The sequence below is a fragment of the Tenrec ecaudatus genome, chromosome 10 (genome assembly GCF_050624435.1).
Source record: "Tenrec ecaudatus isolate mTenEca1 chromosome 10, mTenEca1.hap1, whole genome shotgun sequence".
NCBI classification, from domain to species: Eukaryota; Metazoa; Chordata; class Mammalia; order Afrosoricida; family Tenrecidae; genus Tenrec; species Tenrec ecaudatus.
The window spans coordinates 99,069,037-99,093,772 of record NC_134539.1 but is presented as its reverse complement, the minus strand read 5'-3'; the positions used below and the strand labels follow the sequence as shown (position 1 = coordinate 99,093,772).

Here is a 24,736-nt window from a genome sequence, read left to right as displayed (position 1 = left end):
GACTGCTGCGTCTATACTGCACGGAAAACCTGCCAACGTCTCCCCGGAGTTCACAGTCAACCTGCAAAGGTTTCCCTGAAGTTCACACTCAACTGTGGCTGCGTATCTTGAGGCTGTCTAAACAGAGACTTGCAGCTCCGCAGTCAAGTGAGGTTCCAGCACTAACCTCCAGGGCCAGGGTCAAAGGAAGGGCAAGGGAAAGGAACAGCAACCGCAGTTGCTGTGGGCTCGATTCTGATTCATGGCAATCCCCTGTATGTCAAGATAGAAACTGGGGTTTCCATCCCGCGTTTCCAACCTGGGGTTTCTGTAGTAGATGATGGTCAGGCTTGCATGCTCCCCTCCCCCTCCCCAGGCCTCTCCAGATGGATTCAACCAACCACTTGCACCACCTGGGCACGATCGGCACAGGGTTACTATTGGGCACCTTTGAGCCGCCTCTGACTCATAGCAACTCTATGCAACACAGAAGCACGCCGACGACATGGTCCTGCTCCATGCTCACAGGTGCTCTGAAATTTGAGTCTGTTGGTGCAGCCACTGTATCCGTCCGTCTCATTGGGAGCCGTCCCCGTCCTCACTACCCTCCACATTACCAAGCATGAGGTCCTTGTCCAGGGACTGGTCTCTCCAAAGCACGCGAGATGGAGTCTAACCATCTTTGCCTCTGAGGAATACTCTGATGGATTTCTTCCAAAACAAATCTGTTTGTCCTGTTGGTGGTCTTTCAATATTCATCACCAACACCATACTTCAAATGCATTTCTTTTTCTTCAGTCTTCTTTATTCAATGTCAGTCCTCTTTATTCAATGTCCAAGGTCCACAGGCATATGGATTGCCTGATTGAAAATACTGTGGCTTGGGTCAGGGATCCCTTAATCCTCAACATAATACCCTGTACTACTTTCAAGAGGTCTCGTACTGCAGAGTTCCGCAATGCAATATACATCATTTAATCTCTTGACTGCTGTTTCCATGAGCATTGATTATGCCCAGAGTGCAGGCGCTCCCATTGGCTGGGGGTGGGGGTGGGACAGTTCCTTGTATCTATCTAATCGCAAGCTCTTCTTCATTTCAGAGCTGCTGCTTATTACAACCAACCCTTATGACTACCCGTTCATCAGCCAGGGAGAAATCCTGGTGGCCAGCATTGATGATGCTGAGGAGTTGTTGGCAACGGATGTAAGTAGGGCCTGGAAGAGAGACGTGGGTTGTCCGTCATCCACCACCTGGACACCTGCCTGACTTGTGTTCTTTCAATGCCAGAGTGCCATTGACATCCTAGGCTTCACCCCGGAAGAGAAATCTGGGCTCTACAAGCTGACGGGAGCCGTGATGCACTACGGGAACATGAAGTTCAAGCAGAAGCAGCGAGAGGAGCAGGCCGAGCCAGATGGCACAGAAGGTAATGGATCACCGGGGCAGGCCAGACGCCAGTGCCAGGGATGGAGGGCTAGGACAGAGGTGATCTCAGAGGACTGTGGTCATCTGGTGCCTCTTCCCTGTGGAAAAGGGGGCTTCTGCGGTACTCGGGTGTCTTAGGTACTGTTAGCACACACCGTTTGTGAGATCCCAGGAAGGCTCCCATTTCAGAGTCAAGGGGAAGTGATCGGGGCTCTCTGGGCCCCAATCTGACTTCTGCCAAGCCCATGTGGCAGGACTGAACTAAGCTCCGTGGGCTTGTCAGAAGCAGTTGCTAGGACTGCCCACCTAAGAGGCTCTCCAGAGGTTTAAACTGCTAACCTTTTCAGCGAGAGTCAAGGGCAAAAGCTTTTGTGCCACCCAAGTATTTTGTAAGCAGTTTAGAGTTTAGGATTATGAAGCACACCGTGGCCATGCAAAAGGACAAATAGTGACTGAACCTGCTTATATGGAACAGGTAGACCAGGCAAAACGTCAAGAGACAGAGAATGGAACAGTAGTTACCAGGGCCTGGGGCAGGGGCAGGGGGAGAAGCTATTGCTTTAGTGGGTTCAGAGTTCAGTTTTAAGTGATGAAAAAGCTTTAGAAAAGAATGGCAGTAAGCCAAATGAAACAAAAATAAAAACAAACTCACTGCCATGAGTTGATTCTGACTCAAAGTGACTCCATTGCTACGAGACTATAAATCTTTACCACACCAGGCAGCCCATCTTCCTCCTAAGGAGTAGTTGGTGGTTTTGAACAGCCCACCTTGCAGGGAGCGGGCCAATGCTAAGACGACAGTGCCCCCAGGGCTCCTTCAAGTGGTGATCACTGTAAAAAAGAAAGAATACAGACGCTCAAGTAGAAAGCCAATGTTTTGAACAACAAATGTACAAATGTGCTTGACACAATGGATGTATATGTGAAATGTGATAAGAATTGTAAGAGCCCCCAATAAAATGATTTAAATTTTTTAAGAAAAGAAAGAATAAAATACTCCTTTGCATTTGACATTACTCAGGAAAATACAAAGCAAAACAAGAACAAAAGCCAGAACCAGCCCCTGGCGAACACATCTAGGCTTTGAAATACCTGATCGATTTTCAACACTGCTTTTCTGTTTTGCGGAGCCCTGGGAGACCCCTCTCTCATGGCCTTTCTTTCCTGACCAGTGGCTGACAAAACAGCCTACCTGATGGGCCTGAACTCATCGGACCTGCTGAAGGCTCTGTGCTTCCCCAGAGTGAAAGTTGGGAATGAGTATGTTACCAAAGGTCAAACTGTGGATCAGGTAAGGAGCTGCCCGGGGCTGGGAAGGGACCCTGCTCCCCCAGGGACGTCGAGGGAACCACCCCGCTTTCCCCTGACAGGTTCATCATGCAGTGAATGCCCTATCCAAGTCTGTTTATGAGAAGTTGTTCTTGTGGATGGTCACACGCATCAACCAGCAACTGGACACGAAGCTCCCGAGACAGCATTTCATTGGGGTCCTTGATATCGCGGGGTTTGAAATCTTTGAGGTGTGTGTCACCTGGGGCCCTGCGTTCATGTATCATTGTGTGCTGTGCGGGATGGGTGCCTGGGATTTTCTAGGAAAACCCAACTCACTGCCACTGAGTTGATGTGGACTCACAGTGACCCCTGTGGGTTTCCGAGACTGTAACTGTTGACAGGAGTACACAGCCCAGTCTTTCTCCCGTGAGCTTCTGGTGGTTTCAAACTGCTGACCATGCGGGTCACAGCCCACTGTGTAACAACTATGCAGAAATTGTTGACTCAATCACGTTGATACACCAAAGGTTGGTGGTTAGAGTCCACCCAGAGGTGCCTGGAATCTACGCCTGAAAACATGAGCCATCGAGCCCTCTGGGAGCAGCATTGTACTGTGACATGAATGGGGTCGCCAGGAGTCACAATGGGTGTTGTGCCAACTCTTTTAGTTTAGTTTAAATGGGGACACCATCGAGAAGGTCGACCTGTCCCAGCACCTGCTATGAAAACCAGGCAGAAGGTGGGTCAGACAGAAGAGGTGTACCAGTGAGGGGTGGAGGCGTTTGCATGATTTCAACCTGGGGGATGGGTGACTCCTGCTAAGATAGGTTTTAGAAGGCATTATTACCAAGTGGACAAAAGAGAGAGAAAAAGCAATTATTCAATTAGAGGGAGCCAGAAAAGGGATCGAGAGAATTGAACAATAAGCCAGTCATCCAATATTTTACAAACCTATTCCGGTTGGAGCCTAGTAGTATGGTGAGTTACACTTTGGGCTGCTAACCACAAACCAGCGGTTCGAGCCCACAAGCCGCTCTGAGGGAGAAAGAGGAGGCTTTCTGCGCCAGTAAAGAGTTACAGTCTCGAGAACCTACAGGGGCAGTTGTACTCAATCCGATAGAATTGCCATGGGTTGGAATCGACACAATAGCAGGTTCTGTGCTAAAAACACTCATCAAGGTGTATCATTTGCTATAAGACGTAAGCATGAATTAAAAGATGAGCCTGTCCTCTTGTGAAGGAACATGAAAAATATGCAAGGCATGTGCCAGGTAAGTATACTGTAAGGCTGGTGTGTGGGAGATAGCCAGCCATGGCCACTTGGAAGAAGGAGAAGCACCTTCTTCTGATGGGGAGTTAAGAGGAGGTCCCACGGAGGAGGAGGAGTGATCTGAAGTAGGCAGTGAAGAATGTGACTGTATCTAACCTGATGATGCGCTGGCGACACCAGAGGCCATGAGAAGGGGTGCCCCTGTGCCCTTGACTTTGACGGAAGTCTAACTGCCCATGCTAACATCATATTTTGGTGTCAGTATAACAGCCTGGAGCAGCTGTGCATCAACTTCACCAACGAGAAACTGCAACAGTTTTTCAACCACCACATGTTCGTGCTGGAGCAGGAGGAGTACAAGAAGGAGGGCATCGAGTGGACCTTCATCGACTTCGGCATGGACCTGGCTGCCTGCATCGAGCTCATCGAGAAGGTATCACCTTTTTAATCAACCTAGCCACTTCTCATACACTCTGCAGCTCTTTATTGCCATGCATACTTACCCCGTGTGTCTTCACGCCTAGCCCATGGGCATCTTCTCCATCCTGGAGGAGGAGTGCATGTTCCCCAAGGCCACAGACACCTCCTTCAAGAACAAGCTGTATGACCAGCACCTGGGCAAGTCCAGCAACTTCCAGAAGCCCAAGGTGGTGAAGGGCAGGGCTGAGGCCCACTTCTCGCTGATCCACTACGCCGGCACGGTGGACTACAGTGTCTCCGGCTGGCTGGAGAAGAACAAGGACCCCTTGAATGAGACCGTGGTCGGCCTGTACCAGAAGTCCTCTAATAGGCTCCTGGCGCACCTCTATGCCACGTTTGCCACGGCCGATGGTAATGGGCTCTCGGGAGGGCCTTGCGTTCGGGTTGTGGTCTGCTGCTGGCTCCACGGGACCTGAGGTCGCGTCGCTGTGCTCAGACGTGGCACTCTTTTCACTCTTGCAGCTGACAGTGGAAAGAAGAAAGTCGCCAAGAAGAAGGGCTCTTCCTTCCAGACGGTCTCGGCCCTTTTCAGGGTAAGAAAAGTGACCCCAAGTTTGTTTGCCTGTCGCTGGTTTGTGGCATCCCAGAATGAGCAGCGTAGACTTTGTGTGAGAACAGTAACATTGTCCTGATCTGAGGACTGTCACTTAGTCAGGTCGCATGGCAGGGCGATAATATACACGTGTGAGGGCTAAGAAATATAGATCCAGGAGTTAGTCATCATTTTGTAGGACGGCTGGTTGGGTGGACTGGGCGGTGTGGCCTGAGTATCCATGGCCTGGCTTGTGTGAAGGACAGACATGTGGAGTGGCATCTCACGGTCACAGTGTTCTCCTTGAGTTGGTCTCAGAAATAATGTACTTCACCGGTCTCTAGTTCACCAGCTCTTCTAGCCATAAACCAACCACCCAAACACCCCCTCCACCCCCAACCAAATCCACTGCCATTGAGTGGATTCCAACTCATGGCGACTGTTAGAAGTCTAAGGTAAGTTCACTCTTCTTTAGAATTAGTGGGATCCTGGGGGCAGAGTGGTTCCACGTTGGACTGTTAACTGCAAAGTCAGCAGTTCAAAGCTCTCAGAGGCTCTGAGGGAGAAAGACAGGACTTTCTACTCTCAAACAGAGTTGCAGTCTCAGAAACTGATGGGGGCAGTTCTACCCTGTCCGATAGGGTGGCTATGAATTGGCATGGACTCGATGGCAGAGAGTTTTGTTTTGTTGAGAATTAAAATGATTTTCAACCATCTTTTATTACAAAACTTGCCTCTGTGTTTACAAAGACTTGTTGGAGTGCTGGTGGTGCGAGGGGCTGAGCATTAGGCTACTAACAGCAAGACAGGCAGTGGTTCAAACCCACTTCCTGGGGGCAAGAGGAGGCTGTCTGCTTCCATAAAGACTTTCCGTCTCAAGCCCCAAAGAGCAGTTTCTGCTCTGTCCTATAGGGTCAGTATGAGTCGGAATCTACTCCTTGGCTGGGGGTTTGAGGTTTCTTGTAAGCAAATGTAATCTGCTTTTAGGAAAACCTGAACAAGCTGATGTCAAATCTAAGGACAACTCACCCCCACTTTGTGCGTTGTATCATCCCCAATGAAACCAAAACCGCAGGTAGGACCCCTGCTGGTGGGCGGGCTGGCACTCAGTGTTTCAGACAGGGTGTGTGAGTTGGGGTTTCTTGTGTCTGTTTGCAGGGGCTATGGAACACAGCCTCGTCCTCCATCAGCTGCGGTGTAATGGTGTACTTGAAGGCATCCGCATTTGCAGGAAGGGGTTCCCAAACAGGATTCTCTATGGGGATTTTAAACAAAGGTGGGCAATAAAAATGTCCTGCAGGTTTCCTCCGAGATGTGTGCAGGGAGAAGATGCGAGGAAAAGAGCTTTTTTCCCCCAAAAGATCAACCACGGACTGACTTCCACATAAAATGAATAACCTTGACTAAAATATATAGCCTTGTTTCTTCTTGATTCTCAGGCACTTAATGTATATACAACTTGGCAGGAAAAAAAGCCCTGCCTTAAAGTCAGAAAGAATCCCTGAGACGGGGGGTGGAGGTGGGGGGGTTCTAATGGCTCATGTGCATGACTGCTCACCAACTGGTCTGAAGTTCAAGGCACCTCCCAGTTGTCTCACAAGCAAGGCCTGGTGATGTACTGCTGAGAAGCCAGCCTTTAGGAACCCTGTGATGTGAAGTTTAACTCTGATGCCCACGGGGCAGCCGTGAGTCAGAATAGACTTGATGGTAAGTTCCCTGTGCCACTGAAGAGTCAGGCAGCCCAGGTTCTAGGTTGTTCCATGCTGTGTGGCTTTGGGCAGGTTCCTTCAGCTCTCTGGACCTTGCTGTCCTTGCCGTATGAAAGGAGAGGCCTGAACTAGATGGCTTGTAAGACTGATGGCCTGGCTAACAGTCTGCGCTGGTGTCTGTGTCTGCATGGTAGATACCGTGTGCTGAATGCCAGCGCAATCCCCGAGGGGCAGTTCATCGACAGCAAGAAAGCATGTGAAAAACTGTTGGCCTCTATTGACATTGACCACACACAGTACAAGTTTGGACACACCAAGGTAATGCATCGGTTCTGATGGGTGCTGGCCTCTAATTCTCTTAGTACAATGAACTTCTCCAGATGATGGAGCCATGGCCCCCTTCTCCCCTCAACTCTTCCCCAGGTGTTCTTCAAGGCCGGCTTGCTGGGGACACTGGAGGAGATGCGGGATGACCGCCTGGCCAAGCTGATCACCCGCACCCAAGCTGTGTGCAGAGGGTTTCTGATGCGTGTGGAATTCCAGAAGATGGTACAGAGAAGGTTGAGCACAGTCTTTGTTCAAATAGGAGCTCTTTGCGGGGCAAGGGGTGAGTCTCTTTGGAGAGTAACCAAGATTTTGCTTGTAGGGAATCCATCTTCTGCATCCAGTACAACATCCGCTCCTTCATGAACGTCAAGCACTGGCCCTGGATGAAGCTGTTCTTCAAGATCAAGCCCCTGCTCAAGAGCGCGGAGACCGAGAAGGAGATGGCCACCATGAAGGAGGAGTTTGCCAAAACCAAAGATGAGCTCGCCAAGTCAGAGGCTAAACGAAAGGAGCTGGAGGAAAAATTGGTGACCCTGGTACAAGAGAAAAATGACCTGCAGCTACAAGTTCAAGCTGTATGTATGGAGAACAACTCCTTTTCTCTCAATTTCGGGATTTGATTGTTTAGGGACACCGGATCATTCAGTTGCGATATGTTACACAGGGTTTCCAACATAGCAAAATTCCAGAGTGTCAAAAACCTTACTTCGTCCATGGCTACAGTGACATTTTATTTTACAGGAAAGTGAAAACTTGCTGGATGCAGAGGAGCGATGCGACCAGCTGATCAAAGCCAAATTCCAGTTGGAGGCCAAAATCAAAGAGGTGACAGAGAGGGCTGAGGACGAGGAAGAGATCAATGCGGAGCTGACGGCCAAGAAGAGGAAACTGGAGGATGAATGCTCAGAGCTCAAGAAAGACATAGATGACCTTGAGCTGACACTGGCCAAGGTGGAGAAGGAGAAACATGCCACAGAGAACAAGGTACTTTCTCCGTGCGTCTTTCTAGCCCGGTGTAGTCTTAGCGGATCAAAATCTATCCTCATCATGGCTTGTGGTTTTCTTAGGTCAAAAACCTTACTGAGGAACTTGCTGGGCTGGATGAAACCATTGCCAAGTTAACCAGGGAGAAGAAGGCTCTCCAAGAGGCCCACCAGCAGACCCTGGATGACCTCCAAGCTGAAGAAGACAAAGTCAATTCTCTGAGCAAAGTCAAGAGCAAACTAGAACAGCAAGTCGATGACGTAAGTACAGGATGTTACAAGGATCCCTAGACCTTCAGGATGGGGAGAGTCTCCCAGAGTCCTGTGGTACGAGACATTTATTCTTCCGTGGAAATGGTGCCTTTTGGATTGTCATTTCAGCTGGAAAGCTCCTTAGAACAAGAAAAGAAGCTCCGCGTGGACCTGGAACGGAACAAAAGGAAGCTCGAGGGAGACCTGAAGCTTGCCCAGGAGTGCATACTAGATCTGGAGAATGACAAACAACAGTTGGACGAGAGATGCAAGAAGTAGGTTCCCCGACAACCGGGTTCCATTTTTTGTGCGGTTGCTAGGCGTTTTGTCTCCACACAGTCTGTGTTTCCCCTTCCAGGAAGGATTTCGAGTACAGTCAACTCCAAAGCAAAGTGGAAGATGAACAAACACTGGGTCTCCAGTTTCAGAAGAAAATCAAGGAGCTGCAGGTCAGAAGGCTTTTTTTCCTTCCCAACATGGGGCCAGGCGGTCTGCCATAGCCAAGTGGGCAGGTGGGCAGGTTCATTGCTTTCCTTCGCCCTAGTCTGGGACAGCAATGCTAGACAATGTTCCCATAACTTAAAAAAAATACACCATCAGAACCATTTTGGTCAGTATTTATTTCAATGGAAAATCACCCTATGTCGCGCAGGGTAGGGCTGGTTCGGGCTGTGCTGTGGGTGAGAGCCAGGGTTTCCATGAGCTTGGTGTTTGGGTTCCTGCAGTTATTTCTGGCAACATTGTCATAGTCTGGACGTTTTCTCTAGATAATAATGAAATTTGGATTTTTAGCCCAACTTTCCTGTTCTTCATCGTTTGCCAGTATATCTCTATCGACATATTTGCTAGTGGTGCCTACAGAGCTGTCTACATCCTCAGAGCATCCTGAAGCAAACAGCTTCAATGCTCTTGGGGAAAAGGAGTCAAATTCCTTATGACCCTTGGGCATCTGTTTCATGTTTTAGTCTGCCCCCAATTGGGTGACTAATGGGCACTTGAGTCATCTCAGCCAACTGAACGCAAAGGGGAATGTGCTTGAGGACTTCTGGGAAAGGGCAGTGGATGATGCGAGCAGGTTCATGGGTCCCCTTCGTCTTTGGGTTCCTTCACTAGTCTGGTGCAGCATTGTTGGATAATGTTTTCATAGCACCAGAAAGCCCTCCATCAAAACCACCATGATCAACACAATATCCTAGGTTGGCCTCTGAAAGGACTATGTTGTGTGAGAGAGGGAGAGAGAGAGAGAGAGAGAGAGAGAAATTCTAGCAAGGGAAATAGATAGACATTACTCACCCTTCTGTAGAGAAGTCTAGGATTTCTCTGTTCCTCTAATGGGGATGGGAGCAAGCCGGTCCAGGGCACTGTGTCACTCTGGCAGGACTGGCTGCCCTCTGCAGGCTCGGATTGAGGAGCTGGAGGAGGAGATCGAAGCAGAGAGGGCCAACAGGGCCAAGACTGAGAAACAGCGCAGCGACTATGCCCGGGAGCTGGAGGAGCTCAGTGAGCGGCTGGAGGAGGCGGGAGGTGTCACCTCCACCCAGATTGAGCTGAACAAGAAGCGAGAGGCTGAGTTCCTGAAACTGCGCAGGGACCTGGAGGAGGCCACTCTGCATCATGAGGCCATGGTGGCCACCCTGCGGAAGAAGCATGGGGACAGCGCGGCCGAGCTCGGGGAGCACATCGACAACCTGCAGCGGGTCAAGCAGAAGCTGGAGAAGGAGAAGAGCGAGCTGAAGATGGAGATGGACGACCTGGCCAGCAACGTGGAGAGCGTGGCCAAGTCTAAGGTGCCTGGGCAGGGTGCTCCTGGGGGCTTTTGCTCAAAGAGCCACCTTGGACTAGGCAGCGCCAAGGTCGACTGACTTTCTGTTCCACACCCGCATCTAATCCTTTAGGCAAATCTGGAGAAGATATGTCGGACTCTGGAGGACCAGTTAAGTGAGTCTAGAAACAAGAACGAGGAGATGCAGAGAAGCCTGAGTGAGCTGACAACGCAGAAGTCTCGTCTGCAGACTGAGGCTGGTGAGGCAGGAAATTGAGAACAGCAGGAGGTCACGGATGCCCCAGAGGGGGGACAACTGGTCCAAAGCAGGGACAGATTTGGTGGCGTTGGGGTGGGGGTGGGGTAGAACTCCTAGGAAAGCATATTTTTAAGGTGAATGATAATTTGGACCTTATCCTGGGCTGAGAGAGAGATGGGGCTTTCTACCCCCATGAAGAGTTACAGTCTGGGAAACCCACAGGGGCAGTTCTACCCTGTCCTGTAGTGTCGCTATGAGTCAGCATGGGCTCACTGGCAGTGAGCTGAGCTATTTTATCCTGAAGGAGGAGGCTAGCCTCTAAACCCTAACCAAACTCACTTCCATCCAGTAGATTCAGCCTCATTGCGCCCTTACAGGGAACAGGATAGACGTCCTCTTTAGGGTTTCTGAGACTGTACTGTTTATGGGAGCCTATTTTGTTCCTGAAGAGCATCTGGTGGGTTTTAACTATCAACCATGCTGTTGGCAGCCCCATACAGAATCCGCAGCCCCACCAGGGCTCCTTCATAGAAATATAGAGGAACAGTTTTGGAACAGTAGCTTAGAATGCATGGCTTTACCCAGGGGAAGTCTCTTCGCCTCTGAGCACAGGTGAATCACCCTTCTGCTCATACCCACAAGCAAGACAGCTAAGGAGACAGGTTTTGTTGCCCCTGCTAGAGCCATCCTTGGGGACTCTCCTGTGGAATCACAAAGTACCCCACTTGTTTTAAAATCTCGAATCTCTCTGTCAACACCCAAACCAAGCCTGAACTTGACTATATTCATCGAAGAGTCTAGTTTCCAACTGCCAGAGGTAGGAAGTCCTAAGGAAAGTGAGGCTTATTTTCATGACAAAACCAACCAACTGTTGGAAACATCAGCCATGGGAAAGGCCTGATGGGAGTTGTTAGGTGCCCTTCATCAAAGTTACCACTGTTCTCGTTGATAGATGTGACTACAAATTCTTGGGAGTTTACAACAATATATATCTTAACATCTTAATATATATTAATATCTTAATATATATTATATTATATATTAATATCTTAATTATATATAAAATCATATATTAATACATTATATATTAATTAATATATTGATATTGATATATTAATTATAATATATTAATATAATATATTATACAATATATTAATATCTTAATATATCTTATATATTAATATCTTTATATATATATATATATTTCTCCCTTTTCCTCCAGAAGGGGCCATACCTTACACTATGTTATCTCCCAAACTTTTAGAATGTTATTGTTAGGTGCCATTGAGTCAGTTCCCAGTCATAGTGACCCAATCTACAGGAGAACGAGATGCAATTTGGTCCTTGGCCATCCTTACAATTGGTCTTATGGCTGAGCCCATTGATACAGCCACTGTGTCAACCTACCTTGTCGGAGGTCTTCCTCTTTTTCACTGTCCAACGACTATCGAGACCATATCCCGCTCCAGGGACGGGTCTCTTTGGCATCCTGTCCGAAGTCTCCCCGTCCTCGCCTCTAAGCAGCATTCTGGCTGTGCTCCTTCCACGACACATGTGTTGGTTCTTTTGGTTGCCCAGGATGCTTTTCTTACTCTTCACCAACGTCACAATTCAAATGCGTCCATTCCTCTTGGGTCTTCCTCCTTGGGTGACCAGCTTTCACATGCATAGGAGGCAATTGAAAAGACCCTGGCTTGGGTCAGGCACGTCTTAGTCCCCCAAGTAACCTCCTGGCGTTTCAGTACTTAGAAGAGGTCTTCTGCAGCAGATGTACCCAAAGCACTGTTATTTGAGCTCTCAATTGCTGCTTCCATGAGCATGGATCCAAGCATGATGACATCCTCAACAACTTTAATCTTTCCTCCCCTTGTCATGCTGTTGCCTGCCGGAGTAGATGTCAGGATTCGGGTAGGGCCCGGTAGTTGTGACTAAGATGACAACGTTTCCCTCTGCACACAGGTGAGCTGGGCCGCCAACTGGAGGAAAGGGAAAGCATTGTCTCCCAGCTTTCCCGAAGCAAGCAGGCCTTTACCCAACAGATAGAAGAACTCAAAAGGCAGTTGGAGGAAGAGAGCAAGGTACTCCATCAGAGCGAGTGCGTCCTTGATCCAGCATTCAAATCACACGTGCAGAAACAAAGGCCACCTTAGTCCGTGGGTGATGCTGGCAGGCAAAGAATGGGTTGCGTTTGGCACAGGGCATCAGTTCACATCCAACATTGCTCTTCCTTCTTGACTTTGGCAGGCCAAGAACGCCCTGGCCCACGCCCTGCAGTCCTCGCGCCATGACTGTGATCTGCTGCGGGAACAGTATGAGGAGGAGCAGGAGTCCAAGGCCGAGCTGCAGAGGGCCCTGTCCAAGGCCAACAGTGAGGTGGCCCAGTGGAGGACCAAATACGAGACAGATGCCATCCAGCGCACAGAGGAGTTGGAGGAGGCCAAGTAGGCAACTTGATCTGCCTCCAGCCCCTAATCAATCACAAGACAGCTCACACTGCCTACAGAAATATGTGGGAAAGAATCTGTCTTGTTGCCTCATCTCCTTTGTCTTTGAATGCCCTGACTCCCTTAATGGCGTAAAACAGCTTTGATCTTAGAGACAGGGCAGCTTATTGGCCACTGGCTTTTGGTAGACAAGAAACTCTCCTGGGCTGATGGATGCAATAGGTACACGTGCTCCCCAATTCCCAGCCATCTTGTTTTCCAATCTTTTGGATACATGGGAAACATCTACAATCTGACTATTTTCTACTCTAACTACATGTCACATCTGACAGTACTTACTTAATACCCCAAGGGCCCACTGTCCAGATACAATCTGATGGGTCTCTGACTGGTGGACCCCATGTGCATGTACAAAGGAGGTTTCTATCATATGGTATTTCACCACTTGGGAGGGAGAGGGGGTGAGGTCTCCCCCTGCTTCCATTGTGCTGGGTAGAGGAGGGAGGGCTGGGATGGAGTCAGCAGGGTTCGCACAGGGATGATAGATGGCAGGCAGCTGGTGGCCTGAAGGTGGGCTGCATTTGTGGGGGGCTGAGTGGAAGCAGACACTAGACACTGGGGTCTCATTGTAGCACCCAGCCTAAGAGGCATCAGGGATGGTCCAGACCCCACATTAGCCAACTGGTACTTTTGCAGCCTTTTATACTTCCGAAGTGCCCCTCCTGGGTGGGAAGGGCAGGCTACCTGCACAGGGGTGGGATCAGGTAGTGAGTGGCTAGCAGTACCTATAGGTGTTTAAGGTGAAGAGCAGAAGCCAGTTCTGGCTGCCATGGATCGGAAAACTTCTGGATGGCCAGTTCTCATTGGTGGCAAAGTAGAGGGCTGCCCAGTGAGTGGCGGGGGATGCTCAAATATGGAATGAGTATGTGGGGGGCTCCACTAGTCAGTGTGCACCCCTGACGCACTGATACACGCACTGACAATGTATTGGCAATGCACTGACAATAACCAAAGACATTTTGGGGTTGTTGGGGGGATGAGCCAGGGGCATCCCTCCATCAAATATGGTAAGGGCAGGAAAGGGGTAGGGATGGTACGTGGGCCTCTCTGGCTCTGGAAGCCTGGGCAGTACTCCCAGTGGGTAGCACTGGGGGGCTGAGGTCTCCCAGGGCATCATGGGAGAAGGAAAGGTGGCCCCCAGATCAGGTGAGCTTGGCAGGGTTCTGGGAAAATGTTCCCAGCCCAGGCCAGGGGGTTAGATGAGGTGGCCCTCCTCCATTTGGCCGGCTGTCGATTTTGGCCTAGCCATGGGTCTTTGGGGCTTAGCCACGTCAGCAAGCGAGTGGTGGGGCCCTTCCAGCGCTTAGATCAGCAAGTCCCCATTGATGCATACCGGCGTGGGAGAGGATTGCAACTTCAATAGCATCTACTTCTCTCGCATTTCCCATTAGGAAAAAACTTGCTCAGCGCCTTCAGGATTCCGAGGAGCAAGTGGAGGCCGTGAACGCTAAATGTGCTTCCTTGGAGAAGACCAAGCAGAGGCTGCAAGGAGAGGTGGAGGATCTGATGGTTGATGTGGAACGAGCCAATTCCCTGGCCGCGGCCCTGGACAAGAAGCAGAGGAACTTTGATAAGGTGTGTGGTCTGCCCTGCTCTGGCTGAACTCTCGGCTGAGGGGACCTGCCTCGTGGTAGGAGGTCTGGCACTGACTCTGCCAACACGAGTCGAGTGACCTTGGGCATGCCATGAAATTGGCTGGCACGAGGTTTCCTCAGCTGTAAAACAGAATGGGCATGGGGTGGGAGTCGAGGTCCTGACTAAACACTACCCCTGGAAGCCCACTGATTTCTCCAGGGTGCTTCAGCCCCGGGCTTCTTGCCTTCCGCCACATTGCTGGTCCACCTGGGTTGGTATGTGGAAATTCATCTGAGACCCCTTTTGATGAATTTTCTGGAAGCTCCCCGTTCAGTGTGAAAGGTTAGGCTGAGCTAATGAAAATATTGGAAAGTGCAGGGCCAGTGCTACATTCGGAAAAGGTCGCTGGGGTCTGAGAGAGTCCTACTTAAAGGAATGTTGGGGAGGAAGAGAGTGGCTGGTGGATGGCCCGGGAGGCTCGGTAGTGCAGGGGTTGTGTTGGGCTGCTAACGGCAAGGCCGGCAGCTGGAAACCACCTGTGGCTCCTGGGGAGAAAGACCGCGCGGGGCTTCCTACTCCCGCCCAGAGTTAGTCTGGAGACCCACAGAGGCAGGCTACTCCGGCCTGCAGGGTGGCCATGATTCAGCACTGACTCGACGGCGGTGAGTGCACGCATGGAATGGAATCCTGGTGAGTCGAATCATCGAGAACAAGGGACTAGCAAGAAAAGCCTCTGAGCCCAGCCCTCCCGCTCAGAGTGCTCGCTACCCTTGGGACCTCCAGTGGGCAGCCGGGGTGAAGTTGCTGGTCAGTGGGGTGTGTCACTCTCCTGGCGCTGTCTCAGGTGCTGGCCGAATGGAAGACCAAGTGTGAGGAGAGCCAAGCCGAGCTGGAGGCGTCCCTGAAGGAGTCCCGCTCCCTGAGCACGGAGCTCTTCAAGCTGAAAAACGCCTACGAGGAAGCCTTAGACCAACTGGAAACTGTGAAACGAGAAAACAAGAACTTAGAGCGTAAGCAAGCCAGGCCGCGGGCGGGTGATCGTGCGTGTGTGCATGTGACGTCACTGCGCAGCTACCGCTCTCAGACCCAGGCGTTCCCGTTCCGTATGGGTGCTCCTGCACGCCCAAGTGATGTTCACCCTCACGGGGGTGCTGGGGTGGCACAAAAGCTTGTCCACCGGGTAGTACTGCGGAAGAAAGGCCTGGCGGTCTGCTTCTATGAAGATGGCAGCCACAACCCCCTTCCCCCAGTGGGGAAGTTCCATCTTGTTGCATGTTGGGAGTCATCACATGTGGGTGTTGTAACCCCTTGAAGCCCACTGGGCAGAAGTAGGTTTGGTTCTCACTTACTTATACACAAGGCAGCCCTGGGGGCTCAGGGTGGTTCAGTATAGTTAATTCCCTGGGATGCTAACTGAAAGGTTGGAGATTTCAGTCCACCCAGAAGGGGGCTCAAAAGAAAGGTCTGGCGGTTACACCTGAAAAAAAGAAAAAACACCACCACCAAAACCCCTGGCCACTGATAACTTTATGGAGCAGAACAGTCCCCCAACACACAGTGGTCCTCCCAACACAGTGTTCCTCCGACACGCAGTGGTCCTCCGACACAGTGGTCCTCCGACACAGTGGTTCTCCAACACGCAGTGGTCCTCCAACACAGTGGTCCACCAACACGCAGTGGTCCACCAACACGCAGTGCTCCACCAACACAGTGGTCCCCCAACACAGTGGTCCCCCAACATGCAGTGGTCCTCCAACACAGTGGTCCCCCAACACGCAGTGGTCCTCCAACACAGTGGTCCCCCAACACGCAGTGGTCCTCCAACACAGGGGTCCTCCGACACAGTGGTCCTCCATGCGACGAGTCTAATGAACTAGTTAGAAAGCATTTCACCTGCGCCTCTCATGCCCAGAAACCTGTTAGAGGTGCTTGGGTGTACCTGAGACCCGTTTCCTTACAGAGGAGATAGCAGATCTCACAGAACAAATGGCTGAAAATGGCAAAGCCATCCATGAGTTGGAGAAATCCCGGAAGCAGATGGAGCTGGAGAAGGCTGATGTCCAGCTGGCGCTCGAGGAAGCGGAGGTGAGGGGAGCTCCGGGGAGGGAGCGTCAGGTACCTGTGTGAGCTGTGGCCCGCAGGGGGTAAGGTGGGGGGTAGGGGTCTCAGGCCCTGCTCAGCACCCTCATTCCTGCCTCTGAAAAGGTATTCGTACTGCTTGCTCCTTTCTTGTCCAACAGGGTGGCCACAGGCTGAGTGAAATGTTGTTAAGTGCCGTGGGGTCAGTTCTGACTCATGGTGACCCTGTGTGCCACAGGAAGAAACACCGCCCAGTCCTGCCCCAGCCTCATGATTATTCATCTTTCTCAGCCATGTGGCAGCCAAGTGTCAATCCATCTCATTGAGGGGCCTTTGCCTTTTGCCCTAATTACGTTGAAACTCTTAAAATGAGCTAGAAAATGAGATTCTGACGGAGTGCTTAGTTGAATTCCAAGTATCTAGAAAGTGCCTTAAACTCCTAAAATATAGGATGATTTCAGTATGTACTCATCAAAACCAATAACAATGAAGCTGAGTTCATTTCTGCACTGAACATAAGTGAAGGCCTTTTGTAAAGATAATTTTGAATATTACAGAGTTTGCCTTAGGAAGGTTGTTATTAGCTGCTGTTAACTTGGCCCCCAACTTATGGTGCTCCCGTGTACAACAGATGGGACTGCCTTGGATCCATAGGGCTTTCATCGGCTAATTTTAAGAAACTGATTGTCAGGCCTTTCTTCCTCATCTGTCTTAGTCTGGAAGCTCTGTTGAAGCCCAGCCACTATCACAGAAACAGGCGAGGCTTCCCTGGCAGCTGGGTGGTGGCTGCACAGGAATGGGCATCAGACCTGCCTAGAAGGGGAGGAATCTACCAGAGCCAGCCCCACCACTTCTAGGGCCAGGCCTAGGCCACTGACACATTGCTAGCCCCAAAGGCTAGCGTGGCAGGTTCTCTTCCATCACTGGTCCCGTTTGTGTTTTGTTTCTGCTCCTTCAAGGCCACTCTTGAGCACGAAGAGGCCAAGATCCTGCGAATCCAGCTTGAATTGACCCAAGTGAAATCGGACATTGATAGGAAGATGGCGGAGAAAGACGAAGAGATGGAGCAGCTGAAGAGGAACTACCAGAGGACGGTGGAGACCATGCAGAGCACCCTGGATGCCGAGGTGCGGAGCCGGAATGAAGCCATCAGGATCAAGAAGAAGATGGAGGGCGATCTGAATGAAATCGAGATCCAGTTGAGCCACGCCAGCCGCCAGGCTGCCGAGACCCTGAAGCACGTCCGGGCCGTCCAGAGCCAGCTGAAGGTCTGAGAAAGTTCCACGCTGTGGGTCCTTGCCCTACCTTCAAGCTCTTCCAGCTGTCGGTTAGTCTGGTGGTCCTAAAGCCTCAGCTTTTCATCTGCTTTCCCCATTCTCTCGGGCTAGGAAACCCAGCTGCACCTGGACGATGCCCTGCGGGGCCAGGAGGACCTGAAGGAGCAGCTGGCGATCGCGGAGCGCAGAGGCAGCCTGCTGCAGGCCGAGGTGGAGGAGCTGCGGGCGTCTCTGGAGCAGACGGAGAGAGCCCGGAAGCTGGCTGAGCAGGAGCTGCTGGATTCCAATGAGAGGGTACAGCTGCTGCACACCCAGGTAAGGGCACAGTCAGGGGGGCCAGGGAGGGAGAGGAAGAGGCCTCAGCTCCCCCAGGGTAACAGAGTCCCGTGTCTTGCCCTAGAACACCAGCCTCATCCATACCAAGAAGAAGCTGGAGACAGACCTCACGCATCTCCAAAGTGAGGTTGAAGATGCCAGCAGGGAGGCAAGGAACGCAGACGAGAAAGCCAAGAAGGCAGTTACGGATGTAAGACTTTCTCTTTCTGTCTCCTGTTTGGTTGCAGAGATCTGTGTTGTATTAAAATGCCCTTCCCTGCCCTGAATCCGAGTTTGCTACTATCAGACAGATTGGGGTCTCCTCAGGTCACACAATGACCAGCATTCTGCTCCCCAACTCAGCTCACTGCCCGCCAGCCAGTTCTTCTGAATCACAGTAGCCCTACAGGGCAGGGTAGAACTGCTCCATGGGGCTCCTAGACTGTAACTCTGCATGGGAGTTGAAAGCCTTATCTTTGTCTCAGAGTGGATGGTGGTTTTGAACTGCTGACCTTGTGGTTTACAGCCCATCTTGTAACCAGGGCTCCTTGAATGCTGCTCCACCTCCCCTCAAACTCAACTTGTTCCCTACTGTGCTCAATGCAACAGCAACAAAATGAATAGAACATGGCAAAAAGAAGTTTTGGTGGTACAGTGGGTTAAAACATTGGACTGCTAACCACGAGGTCCGTAGTTCAAAATCACCAGCCCCTCCAAGGGAGAAAGAGAAGGCTTTCTACTCTCATAAAGAGTTACAGTCTGGGAAACCCATGGGGACAGTTTTACCCTGTCCCATAGGGTTTCTATGAGTCAGAATTGACTCGGTGCCAGTGAGTCTGTTTGTTAGCTTTCGAGTTTGGATAAGAGAAAGGCGGGAAGGAATTCTACCCCATTTCTCTCCACATGCTCGTTGAGATGTGTGATCTTTCCTTCAGCGTCTAACTAATTCCAAATATGAAAATAAGACCCCCAGAATTTAATACTGCATGAAATCTCAGCCCCCAGGAAGCTAGCTTCCCTTCCACCACCATCTAGCCTGCTCCCTCTGAGGCGGTCATCTCTGGTCCAGACACAGCTACAACAACGTCGCCTGCTGCTGATGGGAGAACATTGCCTCTCACCTCTAGCTCTCCAGCACAGCCACACCCCACGTCTTAACCTCTGGATCCCCAAACCTGAGATGCTGTGTATCAGATTAAACTCCTCTGAATCCCAGGGCCTCCAAAAATCCAGCCTTAACCGGTATCCAAGAGTTGAATGTTCTTAAGAAACCTTTCATAAGCCAAATGGTGTCAAGTGAAAAAAGCAATTCATGTTCATTTATACGAGAAAAATATTTTGAGCCATGCCAGAACCCCCAAGCCCAAATAACCTATCAAGTCACACCAATAATGCACAAAACCTAAAATAACACGAACATCACACACAGCTCAGTGTTACGGCCCCTTGATAGTGAGATGCTGGATGTAGTTCCCAGATAAGCCACTGGGGACGCTGTTTTCACTGCTCAGGCTGCACATTCTCCTGAATTACTGGACACTACCTTGACTCTCTCCCCACCTCCCCTTTTTTGGTGGGTGTGGTGGGGTGGGGAGCAGAAACCCCACTCTGATTTCTTTATGCAAAAAACCTTACTCCCATCCAGTCAATTCTGACTCATAGTAATTCTGGAGGACTGGGTAGAACTGCCCTGTGGGTTTCCGAGACGGTACTTCTTTATGGGAGTAAGAGGTCTGGCTCATTCTCTTGAGGCACAGCTGATGGCTAGCAGTCTGATGAGTAAAACCACTACACCCCCAGATTCCTTTAGGCTGGTGAAAACAGGTATTCATATAGTTCCTTTGTAAAAATGAAGTGGCATAAAGTGAATTTCAAAACAAGGATCGTTGGAGTTATTTTCACCCAGCGATGACCAGGAAAGCCTTTTCCTGGGGTGGATGAAGTTCTCTCAGGGCCCAGATTAAACAACCACCAGGCCTCAGCCAGCCTTTGAGGTGTCGTGTCTTAATTCCATATAACTGCTGGATCTCTTGTCATATTCTGTGGTGGAAGGAGCGAGCCCTGGAGGCGTAGTGGTTACACATTGGACTGTGATCCACAAGGTCTGAAGTTCAAAACCACCAGTGAGAAAGATGGGGCCTTTTACTCCCATAGAGCTACAGTCTCAGAAGCTCACAGAAGGCAGCTCTAGCCTGTGTGATGGGGTTGCTATGAGTCAGCATTGACTCGGCAGTGGGTTGGGTTTGGTGGTGGAAGGGCACATTCAATCATGATCTTACCTGTAGTTGTTTTTCTCCTTTGGCATTTCTCCTGGGCCTCTGTAGTACCCAGGTTTGGGCATCTGATTTTGTCTGACTCGGGGTGGGTGTCACTTGCTTTTCAGGCGGCCATGATGGCCGAGGAGCTGAAGAAGGAGCAGGACACGAGCGCCCACCTGGAGCGGATGAAGAAGAACCTGGAGCAGACAGTGAAGGACCTGCAGCACCGCCTGGATGAGGCGGAGCAGCTGGCCCTCAAGGGGGGCAAGAAGCAGATCCAGAAGCTGGAGAACCGGGTACCTATGGGAAGAATCCCCACTTCAGCAGAGTCCTCCCGACCCTCAGCTCCCACCACGGCCTCACACTGACTTCTGACCCTTCCCCACAGATCCGTGAGCTGGAGCTGGAGCTGGAAGCGGAACAGAAGAAGAACACGGAGTCTGTCAAGGGCCTCAGAAAGTACGAGCGCCGGGTCAAGGAGCTGACGTACCAGGTAAACGGAAAGAGGAGTCACTGGGTGGTTCAGACACCACCTGGAAGGTGGAAGGTTCAGGTCCACCCACAGGAGCCTCAGGGGGAAGGCATAGGGATCCACTTCTGAACAGCCAGCCTGTGAAAACCCTAGAGAGCAGGGTGGGCGTGAATCCAAATGGACGCCATGGGGCCCGGCTTATGGGTGGAGAACAAAGGAAAGCTGCTCTCTGTGACATGCAAATGCCACTGAGGAGTAAGGCCCATGCCAGAATGTCGCTAGAGATGTACCGCCCCCACGTGTGTGGTCAGCGTCGCCCCAGGACCCTCCATTTTCAGAGCGAAGAGGACAGGAAGAATGTGCTGCGGCTGCAGGATCTGGTGGACAAGCTGCAGGTGAAGGTGAAGTCCTACAAGAGGCAGGCAGAGGAGGCGGTAAGTCATGCCCGTGCGGGGCTCTGTCCATTCCTCCCAGTCAGCGAGGGGTGTGTGCAGTGGGCAGGGGGCGGAGGGGGCACTTGACCTCATCAGCCTGGGCCCTTTGGTTTCAGGATGAACAAGCCAACGCTCACCTCACCAAATTCCGAAAAGCTCAGCATGAGCTCGAGGAGGCCGAGGAGCGGGCGGATATTGCTGAATCCCAAGTCAACAAGCTCCGAGCTAAGACCCGGGACTTCACCTCCAGCAGGGTAAGTCATTTCCTTCCCCATTCAGCAGACAGCAGCAGGGGCAGCTCTGGGACGGCTGGGCGGAACCCACTGGGACCTTCAGGTGTTTGGGGCTGGAAGGCATCTCCGCACTGCCATGGAGCCCAGACTAATGCAAAACAGCCCCATAGGACAGGGCAGACCCGCCCCTGTGGAGTTCCTTAACTAATTCTGTATATGAGTAGAAACCCCAGGAGCAACTGGTAATTTTGAACTGCTGACCTCGTGGTTAGCACCCAATTCATAACCACGATGCCACCAGGGCTCCTGGATAGAATCTTAGAAAACCCTTTAGTTTAGAGAAGAGACCTCTCAGAGTCAGGATACTCACTGCACATTCACTCAAGTCAAATCCAACTCAAAGTTAAAATCCACTCAGAGAGAAACCCATAGGGCAGAGTGGGGCGCCCCCCCCCCTCCGTGGGTTTCTGAGGCTATAACTCTTTACGGGAGCAGAAAGCCTCATCTTTCTCTAGCAGAGAGCTTGGTGGTTTCAACCTGCTGACCTTTTTGCTAGCAGCCCAATTCCTAGCCCACAAAACCACGCCCCAGACTTGGGAAACTTTACTTAAAGTCACCAGCAGAGCAGAGGCAGAGCCCATTGAGAGGGCAGGTCTACACTGCCGGCCTTGTGGTTGGCAGCCCAGCGCATTCATGAGTGTGCCCTCAGGGCTCTGGTTAAGGTAAAGTAACCACAAGTAAAGGGAAACAAAAAAAAACAAATGAAATAAACCCTCTGAGGAACAAGAGAGGGACTTGGTCCCACTGGTTGCTTTCCACCGCCCTCTGCTGACTGCTGTGGGCAGCATTCCAGGGCCTGCAGGGAGGCTGCTGCTGAGAGCCAGGGACCAGTTCTCTCCTCTCTGAAGAACTGGCAGGGCCAGTTTCTCATGCTACGGGGAGCTGCCTCCACACGTGCAATTGGGTATTTTCCTGAGGTCCAGAAAGTCCTTTGAAAGGTATAAGACGGTGTATGCCTGCCATCTGACACAACTCAACATGCCACTTTCCTTCCAGATGATTGTCCACGAGAGTGAAGAGTGAGCAAACCCTTCTGGAGCAGCAGGAAATGTTCACAATGGCTGTTTCCTTGGCTCCTGACAGAGAGTCTTCAGGTCCACGTGACTGCTCTTCACCTGCAATAAAGTTTGCTTTGCTTTCAATGTGGACTTCCTCCTTTTCTCTTCGTCCTCATACAGAAACGGCTGAGATTTCTTTAATGCTTCATGTTGAATCTCAGTACAGAGCAGACTTCATGAGTTCAACTGGTATGGGTGTGGAGCCAGGGAGATTGCTTTGTGTTTACATCTGAGATTAGATTAGAAAGAAAAAGTGTGTCTTATCAGGAGAGGCCAGACCCTGGAAAAGGACATTGTGCTTAATAAAGAGGAGCAGTTAAAAACAGGGAGACCTTTGATGAGATGGATTGACACGGTGGCTGCCATGATGGGCTCAAACATAGCCATGATGAGAATGGTGCAGGACAGGCCAGTGTTTCACCCCAGTTATGCACAGGATCACCTCCAGGCCGCCTAACAACAGGGTCACACTGCTTTGACTGGGGAGACGAGGTGGAGGGGTTGTCAAAAGAGCTACCTCTGTATCTGACATGAAAGCAACACAGAGCTTCAGGTCAGGAAACTCCAGTCTCAAATAGGGGGGTTAGAAAAGGAGACCAGATTCCCTTCATCTGCCCACTCTCAGGGGGGCTTCCCCATGCACGGAACTTGTCAACTGTCCAAACCCACTGCCATCAAGACGATTCCAACTCATAATGACCCTGTTGGGCTAACTAACCATTAAGCTGCTAATCTCAAGGTCAGCACTTCAAACCCATCATCTGTTCCTCAGGAAAAAAGATGAGGCTGTCTTCTTCCATAAGGATTTATAGTCTTAGACATTTCAGGAGCAGATCTGTCCTATCCTACGGGGTTGCTGTGAGTGAACCACCAGGAACACACCAGTGCATAAAATAGCATCAGGCCTTTCTCAGGGCTCACAGTCTATATCTGATTAAGACATGTTATCTCGGTGAGGTCAGCACTAGCTCACCCCTTACCCCGGGTGCAAGGTCAACAGTTCGAAACCACCAATGGATCCTCAGAGCTTTCTACTCCTGTAAAGAATGACACTCCTGGAAACTTACAGTGGCAGTTCTACCCTGTCCTCTAGGGTCACTGAGTTGCCATCAGCGCGATAGTGGGTTTTGAGTACACAGAGTGAATCGGTCTTGGAAAAAGTGCAGCCAGATCATTCCTTAGAATTGAGGATGGCGAGACAGCACCTTGTACTTTGGACACTGTGATAGATAGTTTTATATCAACTTGAAGATGCATAAAAGTGTAGGGGTGGCATCTATCCTGTTAAGCGGGTCACAGCCTGATGGTGCCTCCTTGTGGACATGGCCTTCTCATAAGGAGGGCCCGGAGAAATTCTCCCCTCCCCCTCTACCGTCACCTTCCTGCTGGCTGACCCCTCTGAAGCTGCCAGAGCCCTGCCATGGGTTCAAGGACCTTGGATCCACATGCCTTTGCAGTCATCGGCTGTGATCTTCCTGCATCATCGCAGATGACTGGGTGAGTCTGCAGAGGGGCTTAGGGACTAGCGTTGGACGTGTGGACTTAAGTTGGACTGGGCTGGGATGTTTTCGTGTTATAAATCTCTTTCTTACACATAATTGAGTGTTACAGGATTTGTTTCTCTAGTCAACCTGGCCTGACAGACACTTTATCAGAGAGACCCATTTCTAAAAGAGGGCCTCATGCTACATAAAGTTGGGGTCAGCCCCCCCCCCCAAAAAAAAGGTAGACCCTCAACAAGGTGGATTGCCACAAAGGCTTCAACCAGGGGCTGAAGCCCAAGAAAGGCGAGGATGGCACAGGGCAGGGCAGTGTTTCCTTTTGTTGCATGGTGGGGCTCTGTGAAGCAGAATCTAACAAGAACAATGGCGCCCAGGGTGAGCCTGTCTTTGCCTTTAGAAGGTAAAAGAAATAACAAAACCAAACTCACCGCCATTCAGCCCAACTCAGAAGAACCCTGCAGGGCAGGGTCGAACTGCCCCTGTGCGTTTCCAAGATTAGAATTCTGTACAGGAGTCGAAAGCCCCATCTTTCCTCCTTCAGAGCAGCTCCTGGTGTGGAAGTGCTGACCTTGTGGGGCACAGCCCCGTGCGTAACCACTACACCCCTGGGCTCCCTTCAGAAGGTCTGGGAGGTTAGAGTAACCTTCTGGTTGATCTACCACTGGGAACCACACATCCCACCGGGAATCATAAACTTCACAGCAATTGTTGCTGATTC

General features: G+C 50.9%; 1 protein-coding gene across 1 annotated transcript in view; it reads left to right on the top strand.

Moving 5' to 3' along the window:
• The window catches only part of LOC142458127 (myosin-3), a 31,143-nt gene extending 8,662 nt beyond the window's left edge, over positions 1-22,481 (top strand). Inside the window, exons 9-39 of the mRNA XM_075559171.1 lie at positions 1,080-1,183; positions 1,268-1,406; positions 2,578-2,696; positions 2,776-2,925; positions 4,210-4,380; positions 4,472-4,778; positions 4,890-4,960; positions 5,947-6,034; positions 6,118-6,235; positions 6,863-6,986; positions 7,092-7,228; positions 7,315-7,570; positions 7,737-7,979; positions 8,063-8,239; positions 8,360-8,505; positions 8,589-8,679; positions 9,628-10,017; positions 10,126-10,252; positions 12,211-12,329; positions 12,496-12,692; positions 14,147-14,330; positions 15,175-15,340; positions 16,291-16,415; positions 17,369-17,677; positions 17,798-18,001; positions 18,087-18,212; positions 20,385-20,555; positions 20,648-20,752; positions 21,070-21,165; positions 21,282-21,419; positions 22,455-22,481. Of these exons, the coding sequence (XP_075415286.1) occupies positions 1,080-1,183; positions 1,268-1,406; positions 2,578-2,696; positions 2,776-2,925; positions 4,210-4,380; positions 4,472-4,778; positions 4,890-4,960; positions 5,947-6,034; positions 6,118-6,235; positions 6,863-6,986; positions 7,092-7,228; positions 7,315-7,570; positions 7,737-7,979; positions 8,063-8,239; positions 8,360-8,505; positions 8,589-8,679; positions 9,628-10,017; positions 10,126-10,252; positions 12,211-12,329; positions 12,496-12,692; positions 14,147-14,330; positions 15,175-15,340; positions 16,291-16,415; positions 17,369-17,677; positions 17,798-18,001; positions 18,087-18,212; positions 20,385-20,555; positions 20,648-20,752; positions 21,070-21,165; positions 21,282-21,419; positions 22,455-22,481 (4,925 nt within the window). The remainder of the gene's footprint in view (positions 1-1,079; positions 1,184-1,267; positions 1,407-2,577; positions 2,697-2,775; positions 2,926-4,209; positions 4,381-4,471; positions 4,779-4,889; positions 4,961-5,946; positions 6,035-6,117; positions 6,236-6,862; positions 6,987-7,091; positions 7,229-7,314; positions 7,571-7,736; positions 7,980-8,062; positions 8,240-8,359; positions 8,506-8,588; positions 8,680-9,627; positions 10,018-10,125; positions 10,253-12,210; positions 12,330-12,495; positions 12,693-14,146; positions 14,331-15,174; positions 15,341-16,290; positions 16,416-17,368; positions 17,678-17,797; positions 18,002-18,086; positions 18,213-20,384; positions 20,556-20,647; positions 20,753-21,069; positions 21,166-21,281; positions 21,420-22,454) is intronic.
• Positions 22,482-24,736: the final 2,255 nt, after the last annotated feature.